This window comes from Rattus norvegicus, chromosome 6 (assembly GCF_021556685.1).
Source record: "Rattus norvegicus strain SHRSP/BbbUtx chromosome 6, alternate assembly SHRSP_T2T, whole genome shotgun sequence".
Taxonomy (NCBI): Eukaryota; Metazoa; Chordata; class Mammalia; order Rodentia; family Muridae; genus Rattus; species Rattus norvegicus.
Genome location: NC_141539.1, coordinates 77,308,019 through 77,322,513, shown reverse-complemented (window position 1 = coordinate 77,322,513; position 14,495 = coordinate 77,308,019). Strand labels below are relative to the sequence as shown.

The window sequence follows — 14,495 nt, the reverse complement described above, 5'->3', positions numbered from 1 at the left end:
TGTTTTGGCTGCCATCTCTACCAAGAGAGCCTTTTCACTTTAAATTCATTCAAAACGAAAGCAAATTATAATTGTACTAAGAAAATAAATATAAGTCCAGTCTATCAATTTATATTAAATTAAATAATATATTTTTACACTGTGTGGTTTTTGATTCACCAAACTTATCTGTTCCTTTTACATTATTCTAACAAAACATAAAGATGATCATGCCTGACCTAGAGTAAACAATTTACCTAACACACTTATACAAATATTTTGTGAAATTTCAGGGTCACTATGGTATCTAGGACATGCATTTGTGTGTCACCAAGTTGATAATCTACATTCTCAAAGGCAGAACAGCCAACAGGAACGTGTGTTCAATTTTGTCATGTTAACATCCTACCCATGAGGGGGACTTTTGGTGTGTGTTTGTTAGAGAAGGTCTGAGTAGATTCCAAAGCCAAAAAATATCTACTCTAAGTTCCCTTATAGGAAATTTTGTCAACCCTGCTCAAGAGGAAAATAACATGAAGAAAACCAAATTCTAATTTTCCTCTCTCAACCAGAGCACAATTCTTTTTTATTATCTAATATTTTTAACATATTCTAATCACATTTCTCCTTCCCTAAACTCCCTGCCCATCCAACTTCAAAACAAAATAAAACAAAGAGAATTAAAAAGACAAGCAAACAACAAATGGGGGAAAAATCACATAAAAAACATGAAGTCCACTTTGTGTTGGCCAACTGTTCCTCAGCATGGGTTGATATACTCAGTGCTACTCCATTGGAGAAAATTCAACTTTCCCTTTTCCAGCTGGTATCAAATGCAAACAGTTTCTTGGTCAGAAGTGGGACTTTATGTCAACTTCCCTTTCTCCTAAGAGCACAATGCTTTAGTACAGATGAAATCTGTCTCTCTCATCTGAAATGTTGGCAGCTAGAAATGTCACAGATTTCAGATATTGGAATATTTGTATATACATAAAATATCTGAAAGAAAAGAGCCAAAAGTCATTTATTGCTCGCATATCCCTATGTACATATCCCTATGTGTGCCGCCTTACTATAAGCTTGTATCTTATTCTTAGTAATTGCATACAGGCATGCCACAAAGCTTTCTCACTGTGGCATCATGATGGGATACTCTCAGCATTGGAGGGCTTCTAAGGTCAAAGCTTGTGACTAGGAATTGTCAAACTAAGTGATTCACATATGTGTGATCACAGCTCTGAGCATGCAATGACAAGCAGTCATAGTCACAACTGATGCTTCAGTTTGATCAGAATTCAAACAAAAGGTTACAGCACTTCACCGGCACTCTTTCCAACAACTTCCCCAACACAACCAAAGCTACAAAGACTTTCCCAGTGGTAGCTGGCAATACCAAGTCACCTAAGAATCATTTTGGATAGGCATAGTGACATGGGCCTTTAATCCCAGCACTTGGTAGGCAGAAGTAAGCAGATCTCTATGAGTGTGAGAACTTGGTCTGAACAGTGAGGTCCAGAATAGCCAGGTCTATATAGTAAAACCCTGTCTCACCCTGAATCTCACAAAAACTGGAGCTAGCCATCCCTCATCATTTAAGAGGACTTGAGTTTGGTCCCAGGTGCCAGGGCAATTTACAACTACCTGTAATTTGGGATCCAGGGAGGTCTAAGGCCTCTTGCCTCCCAGGGTACTCCCACTCACATGTACATAGCCCCACACAGACTCACATACATACATATAACTAAAATAATAATAATAAATCTTAAAGAAAAGAACTTAATTTGCCTTTTGCCCACAGGTGAGATCATCTGCACCTCGTTAGTCTGTTTTCATCTGATGCTTGTAAAGTTTCCTGATAAAACGTTAGGACATGAGAATCTCAAGATTTTTCTACCAGCCATTATGAATAATATACCCTTAAGAAAAGAAAATCAATCACCAATAATGTATACATCAATTCATTCATGCATATTTGAACACTAAAAATGCCCTTAAATTTTAGAAGGTTCAGGAAACAAGAAAATTCTAAAATTTAATCTTCGGAGGGACAGACCTACTACTAAAACATAATTTTAAGAATAACTATGTCAAGGATTTGAAAAACAAATGTTTGTATTCACAAATTTCAGCCAATGTGTCTATAGAAAACTTTGAAAAATTAATAGATGGATTGATTTTCAATGTCAATAAAATCACGAGTTCAAAACCACCTGCTCTGCCTGGGCCTGGCTCTCTCCCTGTCTTTGTTCACTTAACACAGAACACACTAGCTCCATCTGTGATCCCCATCCCTCCCCGTACACCAGTTGTTAAGAAGGAGCATGTATTCATACAGCACAAATGAGAACACATGGAAATTATTTCATCCCAACTCCCATAAAATCTTATATAATGTAAAAGAATGTTTAGGTGAGCAGACTTTTCTAAAGCAAAATAGAAATAGAAGAGATTTATTTCACCTTCACATGGTGTCTTTCTCATGCAGAGTTCAGATTTCCACATTTGAATCCCTTTAAAGGATTTGATATGCAGGAAAAGAAGAGAGGATGCTGGTGAACATTTCATTCCAGAGGCATGGACAGAGCACCCTAATCCAGACAAAGCAGTGGCCAAAGACCTACCTTTTACAGAGGTGTTTGGTGGAGGGCCTTCCATCCTCAGATTCCATGGAGGGTCCCCTTGGTTGGCAAAGTCCCTCATCTTGAGATAACTAATTGTAAGTCGAATGATGGACGCCTTGTCGAGCTGGCTGGTGATGGCGGCAGGAAGAGGCAACAGCTTGGCCAATTCATAGAACTCAAAGTTTTCTTTTCCCCGGCGGGAGCGAGCAGCATCTCTGGATTTCTCCTTTCTCAGTGCTTGTAAACTGGGAACAAAGAGGTAGGAAAGGGTTTAGAACATGTGGTTCTAATTTTTTAACTTCCATCTCCTTTCCGCCAAGGCATGCTGTTATAGCCACAAGCAGTTTAAGACTCAACCCGTAATGTTGTGTTCCTATACCGGTTCTCAAGATTTGTCTTATTCGACTAGATTTAACCACCAAAGGAAACATTTCGCAAGTTTTGTTTCAGTTATCGTCTTGGAGAATGAAGGTAAACGCCCGTGTAAGTCACTTTGGCGGAATCAGCTGAGACAGTGCTCCAGTGTCCTTAGCCCTCTCCAAGGATCTTTATCTCAGTCACATGAGGGAAGTGTCACGCTGAAAATACAGACTGCAAATGGTGTTGGTGTCCACTTGATAAGAGAACACTGTAACTTCACACCAACAGGCCCGTATTAGCATAGGGCTAGAGTCTCCAAGACTAGAGGAGGCACTGCCACCAAAGCGTCAAGTTTCCGGATAGCATGAGTTTTATGTTGAAAGATAAGCTCTGTCTGGGTTGTTAAAATTTATAGACATTATAGACATATTACTTCACAGAGGAGGCAACAGGTTGGATCCAGAATTTTCCTTTAACTATTCATGTGCATTTCTGTTTGAAGTTTGCTCACATTGCTGAGAGCAGAATCTGGCACCACCGAAGCCGTATGCGGGTCTGGTGGGAAAACCGCCTCCTCTGAGTCATTCTCCTTGCTTTGTATCGGATGAGCAATGAATTCAGGCTCAGACCCTAGTGATAACTAACTGGGTTATATGCACAGCATCAAGGTACTAATAAAACAACTGGTGACTATCCGCATTACCGAACGGAGACATTTTACATGTTTAAATCCATATCCTGGAATCCCATGAAATAAAAGGAGCAACGAGGAAGGATGCAAGGGAGGAAGTCTGGAGAAAGAGATCAAACCGGTTTCAGCAGTTTGGCTCCATTTTTCATAAATAAAAAATGAAGGATAATCTGCCAAGCCACATTAGAGCAGCCATGGATTGCTTACAGGGGAAAACGCACACTCTTCATACACCCAAAAGATCTTACAGAACATCTGCATAGCCTAAGAAATGTCATGATAGTTGCTGGGTTAATAGCCCAAGCAGCACTTCATTATAAATAAATACGTACATAAATGCATGCGTGCATGAATGCATACATATCTTATTTAATAATAGGTATATATTAGGCAAATAATGCTATCATTTTGAGTCATGTAAGTCATGAGCATTTGTCCTGTAATATGATCCAGGTGATAACTTCAGGCAGAAACCTGAGTAACTTGTAAGGGAAAGTTGTATTACAGCACATATTTCCCAGGATCATGATCAGTTCATAGAATCTACAAACATTTAATATTGGCTTACTGAAAACAAGGTAAGTTACAGATGCATCAATATGGGGCATAGTGTAGGTATAGCCAGGATCCAGACAAAGATCTTAGACCAGAGGACCTTGGGTCTCCCTTTGCATAATACAAGTAATTCACCTGACAACAGCTAAGTGGGCTGTGCAAAGAACACGATAAATTTTCCTTGTTTGTTTTGTTTTGTTTTGTTTTGTTTTGTTTTGTTTTGTTTGAGCAGGGGATGATGCAGTTCTTGGAGTTTACCGCTTTTCTTTACTTGTGTTCTCATATAAATACAACACTAAATGGAGGGTTAAGCTGACATTTGCTTACTAAATGCCTATGATGAAGTTCCAGAGCAGGGATTTTAGGACCTTTAAGGTGAAGGAAGGGACTTTTAGTAAGTAAAGAGAACCAGGAAACCGGAGGCCAACGACCCTGACTAAGAGATAACACATGATTTCAGCTTTCCACTCATGTGGCCAGACTCCCCATGTTGCCATTTCTAGATTAAAAAAAAAAAGAATCTAAATTTTTATAAGAAAGTTTCAAATTTTAATACGTTAACTAATTAAAGTTTCTTTTGTTTAACTGTGCATGACAATAAAGTAGGTTATGGTCAATTTTGGATCAGTGACTCATTTTACAATTGGGCCATAACTGGGGAGGCCAATTTGGAAGGCAGTTTTACATGGATGTTTTGTGTAATTTTCCTTGTCACCCAAATGATCATAAATGAATTCATTCATTATCTAATTAATATTCCTAATATTTACACTAGAAATTTCTCCATGCAACTAAAGCAAAGTGGATGATTAAGCAATTATTCTGAAATTGATATTAATGAATAGGCTTGTCAATAAACCAAGGGAAAAATTAATCCTCCTGAGGGCTGGGGATGATGGGAGAGGGGGAAATGAACAGGGAGAGGTTGATGGATGGGCACTAAGTTAAAGTTGGCTCGGAATGAAGAACACAGCGGCAGGGGTGCACAGGCACGGTGTGGTGACTATAGACAGCCATGGAGTACTGTGCAAGAAAAGACTGGAAGACAGCATTTTGAAAGATTCCACCATAAAGAAATGATGAAGTTTTAAAGAGATAAGTGTTTAATCTGATTTAAATGTCATACAATGCCTACATGTGTTGACTATTATACATGGTACCTATAAATGCATAAGAATTTAATACTTTTTCTATGTTACAATAAAAATAAGCAAAATTTTAAAACATAGTTTAATAAAAACAGTAAAAATATAACATCAGGAGAAGTAAACGGCAAGACTGAAGAAGACCAACTAGTAGCTTCCAATGGGTTGATAAGGACACAGCACTTTCCCCTCAGGGGAGGAGAATCAAATAGATACTGACATCTCTGAACACTTAGCATTTACTTACTTTTCCATGCCAACACTGAGTATGTTACTAACATATGTGTACACACGTGCATGCGCGTGCGCGCGCGCGCGCACACACACACACAGAGCCTCACAACCTCACAAGCACCTACACTACCTCCTTGATCTTTGTGCCACCTTCTCACACTACGTCCCTCAACTCTAACGCACAATAGACCCTCTACTGAAGTCATGTTCTTGGCCACTATCTTAATAATAAAGGGTTTCCATGGCTCCCACATCACATCATTATGCGTGCACCATAGCTCAGAAGACTTTCAGAATGACAGCGCTATGTCTATAATAAGTAGTAATTGGTTTTGAGGGCAACAGCAATAAAATACAGTCAAAGGATTATAATGGCTGTTGAGAGTCTGGTATAATAGATGAAACTAAAGATCTTAAGACAATAACACAGCTTGCGGATTAATCCTTTGCTCCGTTTTATGAAGTAGAGCCTTGCTGTAATCAGTTCTCAAATTGAATTAAGGACCATGTTAAAACCTAAAATAAACTTTGCTTCTGTATATTTTGTTCAAGACAAAATATTTGGGCTGCATTTCTAAAACACAAAAGCAGCATATATTGGTTGTGTAGACGTGCTTATCTCTCCAATCAAAAACATGACAAAAGCTCAGATCCATAATTATTGGCTTCCTGGCTATAGACATCCCAGCACTCTACTGTGCTCAGTTTGGATTCTGGATAGAAGAAACAGAGAGCACATTAATCCTCCGCAAAGACAATCTCAACTCTGCCTGGTGACTGCTCCTTCATTTGCAGCACAAAATATCATCGCCAGCAAATAACAAGCTCAACAAATAATTTCAAAAGACATCATTTTCTATACACATATACATATATTTTTCTACCAAATATCATACACGGAATTGTGTTTCTGTGTTAATTTTTCAAGAGATATGTCAGTGATTTTCAGATTTTCAAGTGGATCCAATCACTCCAACTGAGGGTAATACTAAGCAGATATCTACAGTCCCCATTAGAAGAACAAAAAAGTCCTCTCTTGCTCTCTCTTGCTCTTCTTCTTCTCATGCCCTCTTTGTCCTTGCCCCTTCTCTCTCCATCCCCCTTCCCCCCCACGTGCCCAAGGCCAGCCTTTCTTCTCTTCTGCTCTTCTTCTCTCATTAAACCTCTCCATGTGGGAAAAAAAGAAATATTCAGCCAAAATATTTGGTGTTATTCCTTGCTCTGGTACTTATTAACTGTGCAAAGCTTACTTTGATGCCTCAGGTTTCTTATCTGTAAAATGGGATGATAGCACTAAGTACTTTTGTTATTCTTTGCTAGACATAAAGCTTTTATGAAATGTGTATAGTTACTGTATAAGTTATATAATGGTAGACCAATTGAATCCCACATGGATAGTTTGATTCTTTGAATGTCCAAAATGCTCATTTATAACTGAGATACTCCTTTCACTGACCTGACTAAAACAATACCCTTTTATTGCTGATACTGAGCTTTCTTTTCTGTATAATATTTATTGTTCTTAGGACCTATCTATCCTATGCTACTGGCATACTTACAACTATATAATTAATAATGTAAGCTTGGATGTTTGTAAAAAGTTTTAGGTAGGGGACTGAATAGCCATTTTCAGTATACTCAAACATGGGATTCGGCTGTAGGAGAAGTAATTTTGTTCATGTATAAAAATGAACATGTGATAAATATGAAGAGAATAGATTAATCAGGAAGTTCGAAAAGTATGTGTAGAAAACTTTAAGTGGTTATAGTCATTTTGGCCATTTTAATTTAAAAAAAAAAGCATATAGTTCCCATTGGAAGGAAGATGCTCTTTCTTTCTTTTATTGGAATTTTTAAAATTTACATTTCAAATGTTATTCCCCTTCCAGTTTCCTTTCTATAAGCCCCCCATCCCATTCCTCTCCCTTCTTCTATAAGGGTGTTCCCCCTCCCCAACTACCCCCTTCCTGCTTCCCCACCCTGACATTACCCTACACTGGGGGGTCCAGCCTTCGCAAGACAGTCTTTCAAAATATCTTCCAGAGCTCACTAATCTGAATGTTCTAGTGAGGTCAAATCCAGAACCACGGAGAGCTCAGGCCACCAGACATGAATCTGCACCTCAAGACTCCTCACGAAGAGTCATGCACAGTGAAAGATTGTATTTAATACAGAAACTGAGGGAATAGAAGAACCCAATCACAATTAATGAAAGGGCATTGTCAGTCTCCTGATGCACGGAGCTCGCTATGAGCATCGGTCACTCACTGGGCTTGTCCATTACAGGGAACGATGCAACTTTGAACTGGTTACTCACTGAATTATAAAGAAGTGAGTTTGATCAGCATTAGACTTGATAAATTGATTTCTTTTGGTTTTGAAGTCATTACAGTGGTTAAATAACTACTGAAATAAAACTACTGGAGAAGGCCAACAAGAACAATAATAAAGTGTATGCGACAGTCACAGAAGAGCAATAGGGACACAAAATAAACCGATGGCACCTTCCTCTGCAGTGATCTGTTCAGAGACATGTTTTTGCATACCAGGAGGGACCTGGGTGGGAGAGGGGACAAATAGGGGAAAGCGAAACATGATCAGGTGTTGGAGGGGCAGGAGTAAAGCCCTGAGGGTCAGCAGAAAGAATGGAAACAGGCAATCCTGAGAGATAGGAGGTAGGGCCCCTCCAGAATGTACCAGAGACCTGAGAAGTGAGAGACACTCAGGACTCAAAGAGAGGGGCCCTAGATAAAATGCCCAACAGTGGGGAGAGGGAACTTATAAAGTCCATCTCCAATAGAAAGACAGGGCATCAAGTGAAGGGATGGGGTTGCCATTCCACAGTCAAACAAACTCTGACTCAAATTGTTCCTGTCTAAATGAACTGCATGGACATAAATGAAGAAGAGATTGAGGGAAAGGAGGTTCAGTGACCGGCCCAAATTGGCATTAGGCTTCAAGGCCTGACATTATTACTGAAGCTGTGTTGTGCTTACAAACAGGAGCCTAGCAAGGCTGCCCTCCGAGAGGCCCAAGAAGCAGCTGAAAGAGTCAGATGCAGATACTTACACCCAGCCAATAGACAGAAGCTGGGGACCCCTGTGGTTGAATTAGGGAAAAGCTGGAAGAAGCTGAGGAGGAGGAAGACGCCATAGGAAGGCCAGCCGTCTCAACGAACCTGGACCCTCATGATCTCTCAAACACTGAGTCACGGACAAGGCAGCATACACCAGCTGATATGAGGCCCTAACACATATACAGCAGAGGACTGACTGGTCTGGCCTCAGTAAGAGAAGAGGTACTTAACCCTGGAAAGACTAGAGACCCCAAGGAGTGGGAAGGTCTGTTGGGTAGGGGTGGGGACATCCTTTTGGAGACTGGAGGGATTATGGGGTGGGGGAGATGGGATGAGGAACAGTTGGAGGGCAGACTGGGAGGGGGATAACAACTGGGCTGTAAAAATGATTAAAGAATCAACAGCAGCACTATTATCAAGCCAAAAAATTATATTTTGTAATGTAAATGTTTTGATTGGTTGCCTTTGCTATTAACGTTATCAGTTCAATGTTACCCCTCTCCACGGAAACCTCATCACTAAGCCTCAGTTTGAATACTTTCTGGAAAGTTTCACAATCCAACATGTCTTTCTGAAAGAGCATGGCAGGGTTTAGTTATCCCACTATAGGAGAAGAGAGGAGGGATGGAAAGGGCTTTACATTTTGCCTTTATAAGGTACTTCTAAGGGGCCAGGCAGGCAAGATTTTATGGATTTTCCTACTTGTTTTGCTTAGGAGAACCCAGAACTACAGACTCCTATTTATCAATTAATCTGGCATGCAGCCTCAAAGGAAGGAGGTAGACCCGTATTAAAAATGCAGCCATCAAAAATTCATCAAAGGCTTCGGCATTTTAACTCATGAACTCTTTGAACACCTGCACACTTGTCAGATCTCTGGTCATAGTTAATGGTAAAGTCTACAGTTACTCCAGTACCTACACTTGCCCTGACATGAGCTGAATGGGAAGGCCTTTCAAGGAAAATATACAATAGAGACCCCTCAAGCAGAGTAAAACAGTCCTCCCCACACGGACATCACATAGAATTCAAAGTCAATCAGGTCAGCTGTCTGTGGAATAAGCGATTTCAGGTGTCTTTTCAGAATGAATGCAAATACGAGGCAGCATAGTTGAGAAATGGATACACAGCTCTCTCCTGGCGGGAGTGTGAACGACAAGGCTCACAAACAGAAGTGTTTCAAAGTTCGAGAGAACACAATCACTTCAGGAATCTTCCTTTAGCACATGAAGCAAGCAGGATCATCCACACTAGATGTTAAAACTGGAACCTTCGAGTTCAAGGTAAGAACTCTGCTGCTAACTAATGCACTGCTCATAGCTGTCATCATTAATTTATGTTAGCCTCTGTAAACATCAGGAGTATAATAGGCCAATTTCACAACTAAATATAGATGCACATTTTGCCCTTATATAAATGGCAGATTGCCACTGTAGATCATCGCCACAGCAACACGTCAGTGAAGATGCACTGTTTGATGGTCTGATGCGCACACAATATATGAAACCAGTTGTAATGGTTGTTTGGAAGCAAAGTGTAACAGCAGCAAAATTTCATTTGTTCCACAAACTCAGGATATATTAAGCTCGGCTGACAAAGAGTGTTGGACGTGCTAAATCAGTCTGACCTTCATCCCTGCTTTATTTTTCTCGGCTAATATGTGAAATGACCATCGTGCTTCCACATGTAAGAAAATATTGGAACTGATTGCTTCTAAACAGTGTCCAAAATATGTGACTGCTGACATTTCATGAAGCATCAAAACCAAGAGGCGCGCTTACGGTTCTTAAGCTAGAACATATTCTGGTGGGATCATAGTGCCCCTTTTGACTTGAGGTAAACTAAATCAGAAGAATGATTAAAGCCATCCATCAGAATACTCCCATCATCTTCAGAGAATGTCTTGTGTATGTTTGAACTTAATAATTAAATTAATTGGTTCTGGCCAATGAGCGTTTTTCTTTTTTCATTCTTACCACTTTAAATAAGAGGCTCTCGTTGCAGAATGAGTCATTAGAACAGTAATAAAGAGAGCTGATCGTCCTGCCCAGCCCCTTTCAACCAGTGTTCACCTTAGGTCGACTAACCCTCGAGTGAAACACAGCAAGACCAAGCTATTCATCGTGTGCTTCGTTGTGTGCCCAAAGTCTCATGGATCAAAGTGTTTTGTTCTTCGTATTTTTTTAATCCTACAACTTCAACGTACACAACTGTCAGTTTTATAATAACGGGGAGAAAAAAAACCCAGCAGCTTTATCAAGTAATTTCTCTCCGCCCAATAAATAGCGCTTTACCTTGGGGCAGCTTGTATATTTCACACCTTAAATTTCTATTTACCAAATCAGCTAATCACTTCACAATTGAACTCAGAACAACAACACAAAAAAATTATCAATTAAAGTGGTTGAAACTCCTGCAAATTATCATTTAGGGATGAAGTAATTGCTTTCATCAGGGCAGAAAAGCCCGCCAGAACAGAAATGTCACTTTAGATTAGTGTTCTCACTCCTGAAGCTATGGATGACACAGCTGATATAAGACTAAATGCCAAGACCAATCAATTGCTTTTGTGGCTCTGCTCTGAGCTGCTGTAAAAGGGGCCATTTTCCAGGATCTACTCTTCATTATAGAAAATGCTATCTCCTTGGTAACATAATTCCATTTCTCATAAATTCTGTCTAAGAGCATTGTCCTAACAATGGGTGTTTGTAGAAAAGAATGCTGTCGGTTTAATGCACAGAATTAAGTGTGAATGGCTGTCAAACTGCTATAGTTTACTAGTTCTTAAACATAAATTGCAGTCCTACATTAAAGAGAATTCTTGGGAGAAATGAATGTCCTGAACAGGGGAAGATACTCTATTTGAAGGCTCCGTGCACTGTGGTGGGATTTTGACCATTCGAGTATTTATCTGCCCTGTACATTAAGTCTGTCAGCTCACAGTGGTGGGTGAGAAAGACTTCACTCATTTTCCCAGCAGTGTGGTTTGCAAATGTGAAACCTCAGAAGTAAATACAAACTCATTAGGCCACTGCATGTGCTTTGTTTAAACTGTGGTTAAGGAAAGAAAGAAAAGAAAAGAAAAGAAAGAATAAGAAAAGAAAAGAAAAGGAAGGGAAGGGAAGGGAAGAAGGGAAGGAAAGAAAGAAAGAAAGAAAGAAAGAAAGAAAGGAAGGAAGGAAGGAAGGAAGGAAGGAAGGAAGGAAGGAAGGAAGGCGCTTTGAACTGGCACTTCCTAGAAAGCATCCAGATCTTAATTGATATTGTTCACCCCCTGAAGTTCCAAGGATCTGGATTGCAGTCTCCAATTAAAAGGAAATTGAAGTCGCTAATGTAGTGAGAAAGCAGCAATTCCCAGTACTGTTCTCCTCAGGCCTGAACTTTAGAAAGAGATTCAGGATCACGGGCCTGTGCCCAACATGTGATAAAGTCTTTCTCCTCCTGGTGAGCACACATGTGTCACTTCCATTTACCCTAACAGGAGGCGTGAGCGCACACTGAGAGGACGCTGCTGCCAAACATTTGAAAGGTGCTTCGAGTCGCTGCTGGAAGGCAAAGTGAGAAGCTGAGGTAGCCACCTTTGGCTAAAGAGCCTTTGCTGGCTCCACAAACAGGGATGCTGGCATTTCTAGCTCTTCAACAATGTTAACAGCAGGACAAGGCACATATATTATTTCTGCTTCTTAAAGGTATCCATTCCTATCAGAAAACAACATAGAACTTAATGCAGTAATAACCACTAACAGGTTCCAATAGTCATTATATTTCACCCAGCTTCAAAGTGTTTCAAAAAAAGAAAGATGTCTTCATGGTTACAGTTATCAGCAGGGAGAAGTTAGGCATTGTCGTTACTAAGAATGGGAGGTGACTCACAGGGACCCATCCAATACTGAATCAGAGCTGCTTTTGATCCTGGACCATGTCTCTTTTGTTGCAGGTAAGATAAGGAGTTCAGTTGGTGCTTTCCTCCATCCCTAAACCCAGAGAGTAATTTTGGCCCTGGTAGGACCTCCTTTGGATGCTGGACTTCTTGTGCTCCATGTAGGAAAATCCTAGATAAACCAGGATAGCTGATGCCTACCATGAGGATGAGGATTCAAAGTGGCGAGGGGGAGTGGCTTGTACAAGGTGACCCTTGGCAAGAAACTCAAGCCCCTCAGTATCACGAGAGCAGCACTGTACCTCTGCAGAGACAAGACGCCGGATCTGCTTTCTCTTTTGAACTTCCACGACCGACACTGATAAAGCTCGATGTAATTTACAATCACCTGCATAGATTCCACAATAACTGTTATTAAAAACTTAATTCTTTAATGAAATATCCAGCCCAAATCCCCATTTTCAATCTTCTGGTTGGGCTATTAATTGCTTCAAATCACAAACCCAACTGCTTTGGAATTCAAATTCAAAACGACCTCTTTTTATAAAGGGAAATTTTACTTTTTCTTTCAGTTTCCTTCAAGTGTGATTTCAAACACTTTTGAAAGCACAACTGAGAGAGAGAGCTGTTTAAAACGCTCAAGCGTGCTGTGTCTCACTGGGAAACAGCACGCATGCCTTGACAAGTCTGAAGATCTTTAAGTGTGGAAATAAAGCTGTGATCACGTGACTGCCACACCCAGCCCGTAAAGGAAGATGTCTGTATGGCGTAACTGTCTGCATTCCTTTGGGAAGAGGACACAGCAGAGGAAAAGGACCATCTGTTCTTTAAGCACCACAGTCACTATGAGGTCCAACAGCCTATAGCGACCGTATGAGCTATTTCTTAACTTGGGTTTGGGGATAGGAGTGTGGGTGCGAATGATTGTATATAGATGTGTGCATGTGTGGGTGCCTACGTGCAGAGGCCAGTGATAAACACTGAATGTCTTCCTCATTACATTTTTTGAGACATGATCTCTCACCAAAATCAAAACTCATCAACTTGGGTAGGCTGGATGGCTAGCAGGCCCCAGAAAAAGTATTTTTCCCCAGCACTAGGGGTAAAGCCACTAAACGTATCTAATTCTAGACCACTTTTATGTGGATACTGGTGACCCAAACTCAACCGAGCAATCTCACTGGCTTGGGAAAAACTTTAAAAAAACTATTTACTTAATTTTTCATCTGGATTCTAAAAGCACTGTACTGTTGCCAGGATTAGAAACTAATTTTCAGGGAATAATTTGTCAAATACATATTCAAAGGCTTAAAAGTCCATCCAATTTGAAGCTCACTTCACAAAAATTGTTAAGAAAAGGTAACCAATGATTTGAACAAATATATTTCTAGTATATTGGGAAATGTGTTTACAATATGTTAGTTGATAAAGGTAACTTCTAAAGAGCATATACAGGAAATCATAAAACTGAATCTATGTATCTACGTCTGTATAAACAGCCAGAAAATTATACATCTAATTCTAGATACACTTCCAGTAGCCAAAATATTAAGACTGCTCATTCCTACATGCTAACGTTAATATTTTGTACAACAGACATGTTTTACCCAGTTATTTATTTTGTGTGGGTGCATGTGCACAAAAACATGCCCTGCTGTGCGTGTGGTAGTTGGAGGACACCTTGTACAACTGTTTTTCTCCTCCGCCATGAGGGTCCCCACTACTGAACTCAAGTTGTCAGGCTTGTCAACTGGTACTTTTACTTGCTGAGCCATATCACTGGTCCTCAATAAACCTATATCGTCTTACATAGTGTTTTTTAAAATAAAAGATTAGTTTATTAAAGTAAAAGATGAGAGTACCCGAATGCCAAAAGGTAGCCCTTGCTGACTAAATGGTTTATCCAAAAGTGCCATCGAATTTCATCCTGATGCTCTTTGCAGCCTTAGAGCCT

General features: G+C 40.1%; 1 protein-coding gene across 7 annotated transcripts in view; it reads right to left on the bottom strand.

The window, feature by feature from the left end:
- Window positions 1-14,495, bottom strand: part of Npas3 (neuronal PAS domain protein 3) — an 824,663-nt gene that overhangs the window by 571,048 nt on the left and 239,120 nt on the right. For all 7 annotated transcript variants that reach the window (NM_001427296.1, XM_087552662.1, XM_087552664.1 and 4 more), the window contains 1 exon segment: window positions 2,601-2,845. In NM_001427296.1, coding sequence (NP_001414225.1) covers window positions 2,601-2,845 — 245 coding nt within the window.